General features: G+C 39.8%; 1 protein-coding gene across 5 annotated transcripts in view; it reads left to right on the top strand.

The window, feature by feature from the left end:
- Positions 1-12500, top strand: part of LOC138033758 (adhesion G-protein coupled receptor D1-like) — a 105575-nt gene that overhangs the window by 72934 nt on the left and 20141 nt on the right. For 2 of the 5 annotated variants that reach the window (XM_068881571.1, XM_068881569.1), the window contains exons 2-10: positions 1038-1248; positions 2647-2751; positions 4597-4684; positions 6055-6148; positions 6849-6901; positions 7535-7682; positions 8377-8471; positions 10780-10882; positions 11866-12016. In XM_068881571.1, coding sequence (XP_068737672.1) covers positions 1137-1248; positions 2647-2751; positions 4597-4684; positions 6055-6148; positions 6849-6901; positions 7535-7682; positions 8377-8471; positions 10780-10882; positions 11866-12016 — 949 coding nt within the window. In that variant the 5' untranslated portion in view covers positions 1038-1136. Of the gene's footprint in view, positions 1-1037; positions 1249-2646; positions 3162-4596; positions 4685-6054; positions 6149-6848; positions 6902-7534; positions 7683-8376; positions 8472-10779; positions 10883-11865; positions 12017-12500 lie in introns of those variants that run through there. The other 3 variants (XM_068881570.1, XM_068881572.1, XM_068881573.1) reach the window with 3 other exon arrangements.

Genomic DNA, 12500 nt, shown 5'->3' with positions numbered 1-12500 from the left:
CTCGCAGTTATGAACGCAATTTTTGCAATTGCGTAGAGAAGCCTGAATATTTCAGGACTTTATATATGATCTATTTCATTTCATATATCATTTCATCATTGATTCATTCCTCACAGGAACATTAGAACCCACAAATGACCAGCTCCCAACGTCAGTGGCTTCATAGCTTAGTTGGTTAGATCGTCGCACCGGTATCGCGAGGTCACGGGCTCAAACCCCGTTGCAGTCCTGAATTTTTCAGGTTTCTCTGCGCAATTGCAAAGATTGCGTTCATAACTGCGAGGATCATAGCTTCACTTGATTTCATATCCGCAGTTCATATATGATCTATTTCATATATCATTTCATCATTGATTCATTCCTCACGGGAACATTAGAACCCACAAATGACCAGCTCCCAAGGTCAGTGGCTTCATAGCTCAGTTGGTTAGATCGTCGCACCGGCGTCGCGAGGTCACGGGCTCAAACCCCGTTGAAGTCCTGAATTTTTCACGTTTCTCTACGCAATTGCAAAGATTGCGTTCATAACTGCGCGGATCATAGCTTCACTTGATTTCATATTCGCAGTTCATACAAGATCTACTTCATATATCATATCATCAATGTTTTAATGCTTCGTCATCATGAAGGTACTCTCTAGGGTGGGGTATGGTTAATGTCATTACATCTCCACTCTTTCGGGTCCTTTCACATTTCATCCTTCTTATAAAGACCAAATGGTTCAAGGGTGTAAGCTGTGTTTATGAGCTATGCTGCTCTTGCTTTGCGTTCACTGTCACGAGTGGAATGAATGACTTCGAGTAGAATAAGTGTAATGTCATTGAAAAGGCCCTTTTCGCTATATTAAATTTCAGCTTGATAGTGAGGCAGTGAGGACAAAGACAAAGGAAAGTGAATAATATGTAAATAATATTCACATTCATTCCAACGTGTTTCTATTGTTTTTGTCCTTGCTGCCTCACTATCAAGCTGAACATTTGATATTAATTCAGTAGCCTATTGAATTATAACGATGGTTTCATGGGTTGATTTCTTAGGAAGCAGTCGCAATTTTCGGCGACAAAATTAACGACTACATCAACCATACATCAGCAACCGTTCAAGAATCAAATAGATCCGTTACACTGCAAGAAAAGATGGAGAACGTATTAATGGCTACGGTCGCTTTTGAGGAATTCACACTTCAATTTGCCGACTTTCATCTGTCAAACTCATCGGCTGCCGTGTACTTGACCAGCGACAAAGTTGGTTAGTATACTCTCACGTTAGGGTTTAAGTTAGGAACGCAAGTTTCCTCAACTTACATCTCCTTTACCGGGAATTTTCATGTACTGTAGGCCTTTAGAGACGAGTTAATAGGAGCGAGAATATGTGAGGTAGGACAGCGAATCCTTGTTCCCCTGTTCCCCAAGATAATTATGCTAAGGGTTGTTTCCATCACCACACGGTCCATTTTCGCACCAACTGGCCAATGACGTGTCGTCCTTAAAATAAGACAGTATCAAGAAGATTTTATAAAAATATGTTTCAAATAACCTTTAGTTGAATATAGCCAAAGATGGGGGATTTGCTCGCGTACCTAAACATCTTTTGATAAAAGCTCAAAAAGCGCTTCTTCACTGCTTGCTTGAACGCTTAAAGGACAACGCACAGGTCCTTGGGGTAGGATAGGTAATTTTTAGATGACCAAAAAAAGTATGTTTTCGGAGACGTTCACGCAGGAAGTAGGTGCGCTCGGTCACAGGAAGTTTAAAGTGGCGTTCTGCCTTGCATAGGGAGCTTAAGCACGCGCGTTTTTGAGACGCGGACGGCAGCCGGAAGAGAACATTTCGCGTACTAGGGCAATGGTGTCTCCCAGATTTTTATACTAATCATCTCTAATGGAGCAAAGTTAGTTAGGAATCTAATTGTGGTTGTGTGAAGACAAGTTAAAACAGAAAACAATCACTTCCGGTTGCCGTCCGGTTCTCAAAAGAGCGAGTGTTTAAGCGAAGGGAGCTTTAGCAGGCGCATTTTTGAGACGCGGACGGCAACCAAAAGAGAACATTGATTTCGCGTGTCAGGACAAGATTTTTATTATAATAATCTCTAATGGATAAAAGATACTTAGCAATATAAATGTAGTTGTGTGAACACAAGTTAAAAAAGAAAACATGGCACTTCCGGTTGCCGACCGCGTCTCAAAAACGCGCGTGATTTAGCTCCCTAATGCCGTCGCTCTCCGATGGGTTCTATTGATGAGATTTTTAACACAAACCGACCTCCCTTTCTAGAAAACTACCTTTAAATTGTGAAATTGGTAAATGCCAGCCATAAGCTTCCTCTGTCTCTCTTTATTTGCTCTTGTCTACTACTAGTGCTAGCCGTGGTCCGAATAACTTGCCGAGCTTTTACTTAGATATCGTTATACTAGAAGAAAAAGCCGAAAGTATCATTTTCTGAGTTTTGCCTTGGGCCCAATCAAAGAGTACCTGATGCAGTATTATCTCAGTCAGCGGTGATAAACGAATGACCTACTTTGCTTTTACAAATTTCGTTTACCCGCGAAGAGTGGCCCCCTCCTTTATTCTGAAATTAAATTTAGAAACTTTTCCCATTGCATTTGTAGCTGAAACCCACATTTACTGATCGTCTTTCCTCCTCTAGATTTGCAAGTCAAGCGAGCAGGATCGGAAAACAAGAGCGACTTTTACCTTGAGGAAACAAAGGAGACAAATTACATCAAGATGCCATCAACGGATTTTCAAAATGGTTTGAATTATCGAGTTATGATTGATACCATATCAGCGGGTTTATGGGTATTTGCGTTGATTCCCTAGAGATAACGGACTCCTATTGAATCCCGTATACTGTGGCGGCGGAGTCAGCAAGGCCAAGTGGTCAGGGAGATTGCCTTGAGAAATAATAATAATCATCGTAATAATTATCATCTGATCTTTATTAGGCTCATAATGATACTTCTATTACATGTATTTAAAATAAAAGAAATTCGACAAGGTAACAGTAAACATCAAAAATGTACGAGCTGGGAAGACTAAAGAAGCCCTCTGGTTTTCGTCTTATAGCGGTTCAAGTTCTGTTCTGACCACTGTTTGAATTTGATCCTGGAAGTCCCGAGTGGATGTCCTTTCCTAGCCTTGACCCTGTAAAGCTACTGTGGGGTATGGTCAATTAAGTAGGATGTTTAGAACTGAAATGAATGCCTGCTTGCTGGTATAATGTAGTAGCTTAATTATAGTCTTTTCCTTCATAAATTAGCAACCATTCTGATATTTGGATCTAGTTAACTTATCAAAGTAAAAAATCTTATAACTAATGTCATTTTAGAGGGATAAGCACGTGACCTGAATGCCGCATTTCTGTTGGCTGTCGTCCTCGTCGGAAGTAAAAATGAAGTTAACAAGTCGAAGACGTGCAAAAAAAATTTAAGCAATAGACCACAAGTTTATTTGGTTTATAGGCGCATAAACCACTCGGGATGTTGAAAGAACACAAGAAGAATCGTAAATCACAAGCCGCAGGCGAGTGATTTACGAATTCTTCGAGAATCAGAAGACGTGCGAAATTTCCATTAGTTTACTGGCTCAATAAACCATAGCTGATTGACCAATCCAAAGAGCGCGTGCATTGATTTGGTTATAATATAAAAACAGAAGCTCATGACTTTGAGGCGTTTAACTCTGGTTCAGAGCTGGTTTAAATTTTTTTTAGTTTAAAATTTTCCTTATTTGCATTTTCCCTCGCGTGCTGCATCGATCTTATTTTTGTCTGTATGTAGGCATAAAATTGGTGTCTTAAAGTGCCCCTGTGATCAAAAAAACCACTTCCCTTTTTCCTTCAGATTTTGAAAGTGTGTTTGTTTAACACCTGACTGGCCAAATTTTGAGCTTTGATTTTTATCCAAAGGCCGTTTACTTTGAGTGTAAGTTTTGGATTTCACGGTCCGCTATTACTCACGTTCAAAACTGACCGATTGGACCTCAGACGGTTGGATCCAGGAAAAAGTGACGTCAGAGGCTCACTTGCTTAAAATTTCAGCGTGTGAACGCAGCTTATTATATATGCAAAGCGTGAGTTTAAAAGTCTGAAAGCCCAAAACTCCCGTGCTGCATATTAATTCTGCGGTGTACACACGTATTGCATTCTTAAACTAGTGAGCCTTTGACGTCATTTTCTCCTCGATCCAGCTCTCTCAAGAACATAATGTTAGTAATGGCGGACCATTAAATAGGAAAATTACAGTTAAAATAAAGAGGTGTCTTTTTGAAATCAAGGCTTAAAACGTGGGTCACTTAGTGTTTTGTTAACATAGTTTTGAAATCCAAAGAAAAATATGAATTGATTTTTTGGTCACAGGGGCACTTTAAAATCCCAGCTTTGTTCCAAGGAAAGGAGTCGCAGGTTACGCGATGTGCTTCTGATAAAAATTAATATGTAATTTGAAGACGCTGTTTTGACATTATTCTAAGGGTTTTATAAAGTTCGTAAGCACTGCTGCTTCTTTAATCTTTTTTTAACAGCAATCGCCATGAAAGCGATTTGTTTTTTTTTTTAATTGCATGATCCTTTCACCAACTTATGATTGCTGTTCTCTAGGATCATTGTTACTTGGAGTTCTTTACAAAGATCTTCATGAGATGTTTACAACATCTTCGACCGAAGGAGACCCGACAAACAACACCAGGTTTGTGATAAGTAACTTTTTGTCTTAAGTGTGTGGCTGGAATACAAAATTGTGGAATAATTTCTTCATTGGCGATTTTCTCAAAGGTTTTATGAAAATCCTTTTTGTCTTTGCTCTTTACCTTGTCCTGTAAACCAACCAACTGCATCAAGTGAGCGCATGCAATTGATTGAGCTTCGGACCAGATGTAGGTCGCGGGCTCGAGCCCCGTCTGGACCAATGCACGGGGGTGTTAAATTAATTGGGGAAAAGTGTCTTTGTACTAACAGCTGCACAGTCCTTGCAAAAACTGATATGTCCAGAAATCCGCGTAATTAGATGTTCGGTAATTTTGATAAGCGTTTTGATAAGTCTTCCTTTGCTCTTCTCGTCACCGAGCGTCTCACAAGTAAAAACAACTTCACAAGGTTTGCCACTCCGTGCCTCAAGTAAAGAAAACCAGCTGCATTTACCCTGACCAAAAATAACACTAATCCTCACACTGGGCGTAAAATTGAGCGTGCATATAATAACGTGTATCATTCTGGACACTTTCAGTAGTTTGGGTGGGAAGTTAATGAATCCACACATGAAAAGAAATAGGTGGCATAGTCCCCTGTATTGTAGCCTGGCCTTGTTCGTTCAGAGAACCCCAGATAGTATTGTCAATTACTCCTGAAAAGCCTCGAGGGAAGTCACTGAGAAATGGCCTACCTAACTGATTGAAATGAGAATAATTAATTTCAAAAAATGGTTGAAATATGTCGCCAGTGACGAAGCAAGAACCGACAACCGACCAGGGGCGTAGACCAAGTAGTGTGAGAAGCAATCAATACATTTCCCGTTGATGCCCACACGTAAAGACACTAACCTTTTTTACGCTTTGTGCTTATCAATGGTCACTCCATCGGGTATACTCGGGAGTTGTCGGCGAGCGCTCCGAACGGCAGTCGAACCTATGACGTTGTTTAGATGCTCTATTACTAACCGATGGACCTAAGTCATCAATTAACTAGGTCTAGGCTTTCGCCCTCTCATTGAGGCGTCTGATTTTAAACAATTATTGGATGAGGTTTTTGTGATATCCGGGATAATCAAGGTCGAGGTAAGTGTTATCACCCGATGGCGAAGGCTGAGGCTGATAACACTAACCCATACCTTGATTATTCCGGATATCACAAAAACCGAATCTAATAATTGTTTTATTATACATTGTTTTGAAGAAAATAACGACAAACGCATTATCGCAGCGATCACAGTTTATTTTCAGACACATTGCTCTTAGAAATCATGCATTGCGCGCGCAACCTACAGATTAGTGAATAATCTGTAGGTTGCGCTGTTTCCCTGAAACAGGTTGTTGTGATAACCTTTTATTGATTATATTACAGCCAGAACCTTAACACTATCATAATGTCCGTCACCATGCGTCCCCAGCCTGCTTCTCTACAAGAAAATGTCACTTTGGGATTTAAAAATATTCAGGTACTTTGGTTGTTTCTATAACTCACAACAACAACAACTTTGTTTGAATTCACACTAAAAACTATTATATAAGAATAACAATTAGCGGCATAAGTGTTACACTACGTTTCGATTTTGTCATGACATCGTTTTCAAGTGTCACCAAAAAAAATTAAACTGACTAATTTATACGGTGTGAGTTGATAGGAATTATTAACATCTAGTGTTGTACTTAACATGTATGCATTATAAGTATGTTCAAATTAGACAAATAGTTTTGCGCGAATACAGTCCAACTGCATGCTCAAGCTTGGTTTCTTCTTTTTTTTATGAACAACGTCTCATATATTAGATAGCCTGGTTTTCCGTGACAGAGAATTAAAAGCAAGGTGGACACACCATAACACCAAACTCGGTGAGGCCATCAAACAATTCCCGAGTGGTTAGTTTTTATTCACACATATTTTCATCCAATCAGAATCGCACACGTTTTCCCTCGCTCAGTGCCCGCTGCATCTATTTGTCTTGCTCTGTGATTGGCTCATTTTATTTGCCGTCACCTGTTGTAATTGGCCAACATGATTACTTTGGTTTTGTCAGTATAGTGGCTCTTGACGGGACTAGATTTAGTAACGATGAAAGATAGAAATGGTCCTTGTTGCTTTGGGAAAGACAAAACCTTTGCGACCATTATATGGCTTACGCCTTGACTTGTTTTCAGCCCGCAACAAGGCGCAGGGAATGTGTGTTTTGGAACTTCTTTTCCGAAATCGGGTGAGTCTATATGAATAAATGAACGATGAATTCATAATCTTGAGATGTTATGCGGATCAAAAGTTTATTAATTAATTAAGGAAAGAAACAATGAATTTGTAATTAGGGTTTGCCCAAATTAACTATGCAATATCGCAGTAAACTGAATTTAAGAAAACTCGAAGGCAAACAATTTACAAAGAGGAAAAAATAAATAAAAATCAAAGAAAATATGCAGCTTTTTCCGGCCTACTGCTTAATTTAAAACATCTATTCTCCGAAAACAGAAAGCAGCCACCTTTATTGCTAGAGACCTTAAGCAACGATAAAGTCGACGAAGACTGGAACTAAGGAAAACAGTGCCGGACCTCTCCCAGCTCGTTCGTTTTTCATTTTGGTACCTTTTATTGAAAACAGCGACGTAGCCAAATTTCAGGTTATCTTGATAACGAGAGCATTCCAGGATAATGTTTCACTTTAGGCACATTGATGCAAAGTTTATTGCAGAACAATTCGCACGAAATTTATCCCCAATAACAAGAAATCCTATTTTCTGGTGATCGATATCGTCGTCTGCGTCGAAGTCGCCGATACATAACAACCCTAACACACGCCATCCCGGATTCTGATTGTTTTTAATTCCTCCAATTTTAGTCCTGCAAGTTGGTCAAACCAAGGCTGTCACGTGACTTTCATGGACGACTCCGTAACAGAATGCAGCTGTAATCATTTGACGCATTTTGCCGTTCTCGTCCAGTTTGACGCCAGTTCGGCTGGAAATAAAGACAGCCTGATAACGAAGGTAAGACGAAGTGGCGGCAAGCTTTTTGGAGCCGTGTTCACGTTCTGGGAAATAAATATTAGAGTTAAAAATGTACTGGCACTACCTAAGGGAGATGCGCTGCCCTTGTAGTGACCTCTTTTGAGTCCTCTCGCGTGAGGACCTTAAACCATATGTGCCTTGTTTCGACTGTGGAGTGGAATGTGTTAGTAGTTTGTCCGTCAGTAATGTCTAGGGGCATGTAGAAAAGTTATTGCCAAATCGGTAAGAACTCCAAGGTTAATTTTTATGTGTAGGATTGTGTAGTTTGGCAAGAACAAGGTAGTTTTTAAGGTTGCTACTACGACGAAAAGTTACAAGAGGAATAGTTTTGAAGACATTGTGGCAACGAGGTGATGAAGAAAGAATGCTGAAGTGCTTAACTTGAGGCTGGTCTACACGGTGCGACTTGTTGGCCCGAGTTTTGGCGGCGGCTTTGACAAAAAATTGGGCCGACATAAAACATCTGTTGCACTGCAAACGTGTAAACCGGCCTTAAGAATTGTAGACTTGAATTTACGTCATAAATCGGCATTCGTGAGTGATGTAACCCAAGGTGAGACGTTCGTTCTAGTTTACATACATAACGTAGATTTTCTTGTCTTTTTGCGACTGTCACTACTTGTAATGTGAAGCTGAATTTAATAGTTCTTTAAATACCTTTTATTTCATAAAGACGGACGAAGATATACTGATCGTCATCACAAGAGTGGGCTTAGTCCTGTCTTTGATCGGAATTACACTGACAATCATTTGCTATGTTTTCTTTGCGTAAGTGTTGTCTCTATAATCGTAACATTCTCTGTAACGTTCTGACTATTGCTTGACAAATAAGAAAAGATGAGTGCTCAAAGCCATCTCGAGTTGTTCCTCCATTTTGTGCGCTTGCGTTCCTTTGTGCAATCACAAAAGCCGGATTCACACATGAGCCAAGAGTTTTCCGAGGTAGTCCCGGTTCAATTTATCGCCTGCATTTACTACTATCTAAATATTTTAAGCAAGAGCCGATACAACGTAGATTTGATTTGATTTTAGTGGTGTACTATATTTCGGCTGGCCAAACCAGCCTTCTTCAGGTACAATGAGAGTTTACATTGAATTTCCTCTCATCTCCCCACAACATCTCCAAGGACATGCAGTTAATTCCGATCGAAAAAATATTTTCTAACAGAGACTCGATCCGTAAGGCCAGGGAAGCTTTTTTAATTTTAAAAGGCAGGACAATTGATCCCGCGAAGAAACGTATTAGATTTCAGTTTATTATTTTGCGTGATTTCCGTTATTATTCCGTGACTCTTAGTATTTGAATTCAAAATCTCTGTAAATGCCATGTTTTATCACATTTTTTCACCTGTTATCCAGTATTATGTCAACATCCATTTACTATATATATATGTACATAGAAGCAATTCAATGTAAACTCTCATTGTACCTGAAGAAGGCTGGTTTGGCCAGCCGAAATATAATACACCACTAAAATCAAATCAAATCTACGTTGTATCGGCTCCTGCTTAAAATATTTAGTTTCTCAACTTGAAATAACGCCGATCACATCAACCCCATGATCCAACGTACACCGACAGGAAAATTGTCCACGGTTGTTTGCTTCAAAACTCCACTACTATCTACTAGCCTGCGCGCAGCCGGACACGTAACTCGAAACCAAGAGAAAATGAGGGGACAGAGAGGGAGGCTCAGGGCGTTGGCCGGGATATGTTATGTCCACGAAAGTTATTTTTAGACGAGCGGAAGTCTTTGTTCTAGCGGAAGTATGTCTTCCGAGACGTCCACATGCAGTCTTGCCTCGCTCTCAAGGCTGATGAATATTTATTTTCTTTCAAACATCAGACCGAGGTTGGCCTGCATGCGGACGTCTCGGAAGACAGACTTTTGCTAGAACAAAGACTTCCGCTCGTCTAAAAATAACTTTCGTGGACATGACAGGACATGACATATCCCAAGGACTGGACCGGGAGCCTCCCTCTCTGTCCCCTCATTTTCGCATGTGGAAACCCAGGTCAAAATCTAGATATAGTCCGTCTGCACAACGATTCCCAAAACCTTGTTCTGATGGCTCGCAGTTTTACAGGGATTTTTGTATGCCTGTCTGATTGGCTAGAATCTTACCCACTCTGTGATTGGTCATTTACTCACTCGGCAAATCACGCAATCCTTTTAATGAAAAGTTGGAACGAGAGCTCTAAGCCCTGAAAGATCAGTTTTAAATTGATCGTCTCCTATCTGAGCAGGAAAACTCGCTGCTGGAATTTCTTGTATGTGGAAATATATTTGTAAACGTGAAAATCCGAAAACCGTGAACACTAGAAATATTTTTGATATCTTTCAAGAAAAAACAAATCTAGCGTGAGAAAATTAAACCGCAACCAGTAACGGTAATTAGTTTGTAGCTTCATGTCGCTTCTCATTTGATGCTGCACAATGGGAAATGTCAAAATCAAGTCAACGTGTTCACGGTTCTTTGGATCCGAGCGGGCTACACCAAATCTTTGATTTCTATTTGTTTGCGATCCATCGCAAAGACAAATTCAACTCTCAATTTCGGCGAGTGCGTCGAATTGTTTCCATCTCTTCGCAAGCAATACTCTTTCATGATTCATTTATATAACGCGACGACATAGTATGCAATGAACAAAATAATTAAACATCGCCTTTTGACCTTTTGGCTGTTGAAACCAGAAAGAAAGTTACAATAATTATTGTTCATGCTGCGCATCTGATTGAATAAAATGCCGCGTTCGATTTTTAGCCAATCACAAAGCTTGATAAAAAGTCATTGTTAGGGCCGGTTTACACGATACGATTTTGTCGCATGCGACAAGCTCACGACAGGCCAACGACATGACTTACGATTGTCGCAGCGTTTTAAAATGCTACGACACTATTTCTGACGTACACAACAATCGTAAATCATGTCGTGGGCTTGTTGTAAGCCGTTGTCGCATGCGACAAAGTCGTACCGTGTAAATCGGCCCTTAGAAATCGTGAAGTGATTTTTGGCGCTCAATAAAAAGTTGCTTTATTCAAGTGCTATTGTTTTTTCTTGTGATATTTTTTTCAGAGACGTCAAAACACCTTTATCGCAGATTCGAGTAAGCCTCGTGTCCTCTCTTGGAGCAGGACAAATCATCTTTTTTGCAGGAATTGGTGCGACAGAAAACAGGGTGAGAACTGAACATAACAGCATAGGGCCACATGAGAAGAAAAATTCACACATTTTATCCCTAGTCCAGACGTTTTCCAATTCACACAGAGCTATTGAAAATGCAGCTCTTTGCAAGACTCGAGCATTTTTTTTGCTCGTGCATTGCGCGTTTTTAATTAAGCCTGAGTAACATTTACACTAGAGACGGCGCTTGAAGTACTAAGTGATTCAAGCCGAAAGTGTGCACATTCTTGTTCTCGTTTTCGCCTTGCCTATTCGTTTGCGATTAAGTTTTCTCTTTTATACAAGAATATCATATTGCAGCAATTATTTAGCTCAAAAAGGAATTTTCCCTTCTTTAATTTACACCCAATGCGCATGTTTGCACAAGCTTGAAGAAGAAAACAAATATGTCTTTGAAGGAAAGAAATAATATAATTTGTTCGCTTACAGCTACTAGTTCACGGTTCTAATTGACTGGCTTAAAATAAAAAGAATTCCTTTGGGTTACACAGAGGGATGCAAGAAATGTGTGCAAAACCACAATTGATTTTGTCCCCACTAAATCCTATGCCAGTTGCAGAACATTTCAGAAGAAGCCATTCATAGTGTGTAAGCAATCAAAGAACAAAAATAAGTATGTAAACAAAGCAACCAAATGAAATACTTTTTTAAAAATTGTATTTACACAAATACATGAGCAGAAATTACAAGGGTACAAAGCCCGGAGACAGAGCCCACTTCTTGTTTTTGACAAGACATATGAATTTTCCTGTTTCATACTTAATTTCAACTTTTGACTTAAAGTCAGCGGTTAATGTGCTGAGAAGAATCTAGCTTTTTCTGAAACCCCATGAATATAATTTAGCGATCGATATCAAGTAATTTATCAAGGCGCATTTTCTATGAATTATTCCAATAATGAAATACTCAGTTTTAAGCGAAACAAGAGTTATGTGTCATGATGAGCTTGCAAGTATATTTGTACCTGTTATCTTGTAGGGTGGATGCGTTGCGGTGGCAGCCATGATTCAATACTTCCTTATGGCTGCATTCTGTTGGATGTTAATCGAAGGAATTTACCTTTATTTGTTTCTTGTCAAAGTTTACAATGTCAGCAACAAGATGATACTTTGTCATGGAGTTTCCTGGGGTAAGCTGAGAACAACGGTTGACAACAGTGGTACCTAGCTCCTTCAGAACATGCTATAACATTCTGTATTCAATCCTTGTTCAATATTAGTGTTCCATCGATGGAGCCACGAGGAGCTAGCGCGTGGAATTTTTGGATGATTTTACTTATGAAGTCCTAGTTAGTATTCAATTGCCGATTTGCATGAGTCTGTATAGATTAAGGACCGATATCGCATCGACCTCCTCAAAAAAATCTCATCATACCATTTTATCTTGTTTTACGATTTTGAGCTCAGGTGCAATTTGGCACTAGTGCAGTACACGTGACGGTGAGAAATTTATTATTCTTCAATCCAACGAATTAGGAGGGCACGTAGTTCCTGGTGTTGTGGTCTGTCTTCTGTTGTGTATCATGGTTGGGAGGGTAAAAAAAAAGGGACCACAGTAATTGGCGCAAGCTGTTGTGGCGCTCTGCCAGCTTGATTGGCAAAGTCTGTAAATCG

This window comes from Montipora capricornis, chromosome 14 (assembly GCF_036669925.1).
Source record: "Montipora capricornis isolate CH-2021 chromosome 14, ASM3666992v2, whole genome shotgun sequence".
Lineage (NCBI taxonomy): Eukaryota > Metazoa > Cnidaria > Anthozoa > Scleractinia > Acroporidae > Montipora > Montipora capricornis.
Note: the sequence above shows the minus strand (reverse complement) of the source record. Positions and strands in the feature narration are given on the sequence as shown.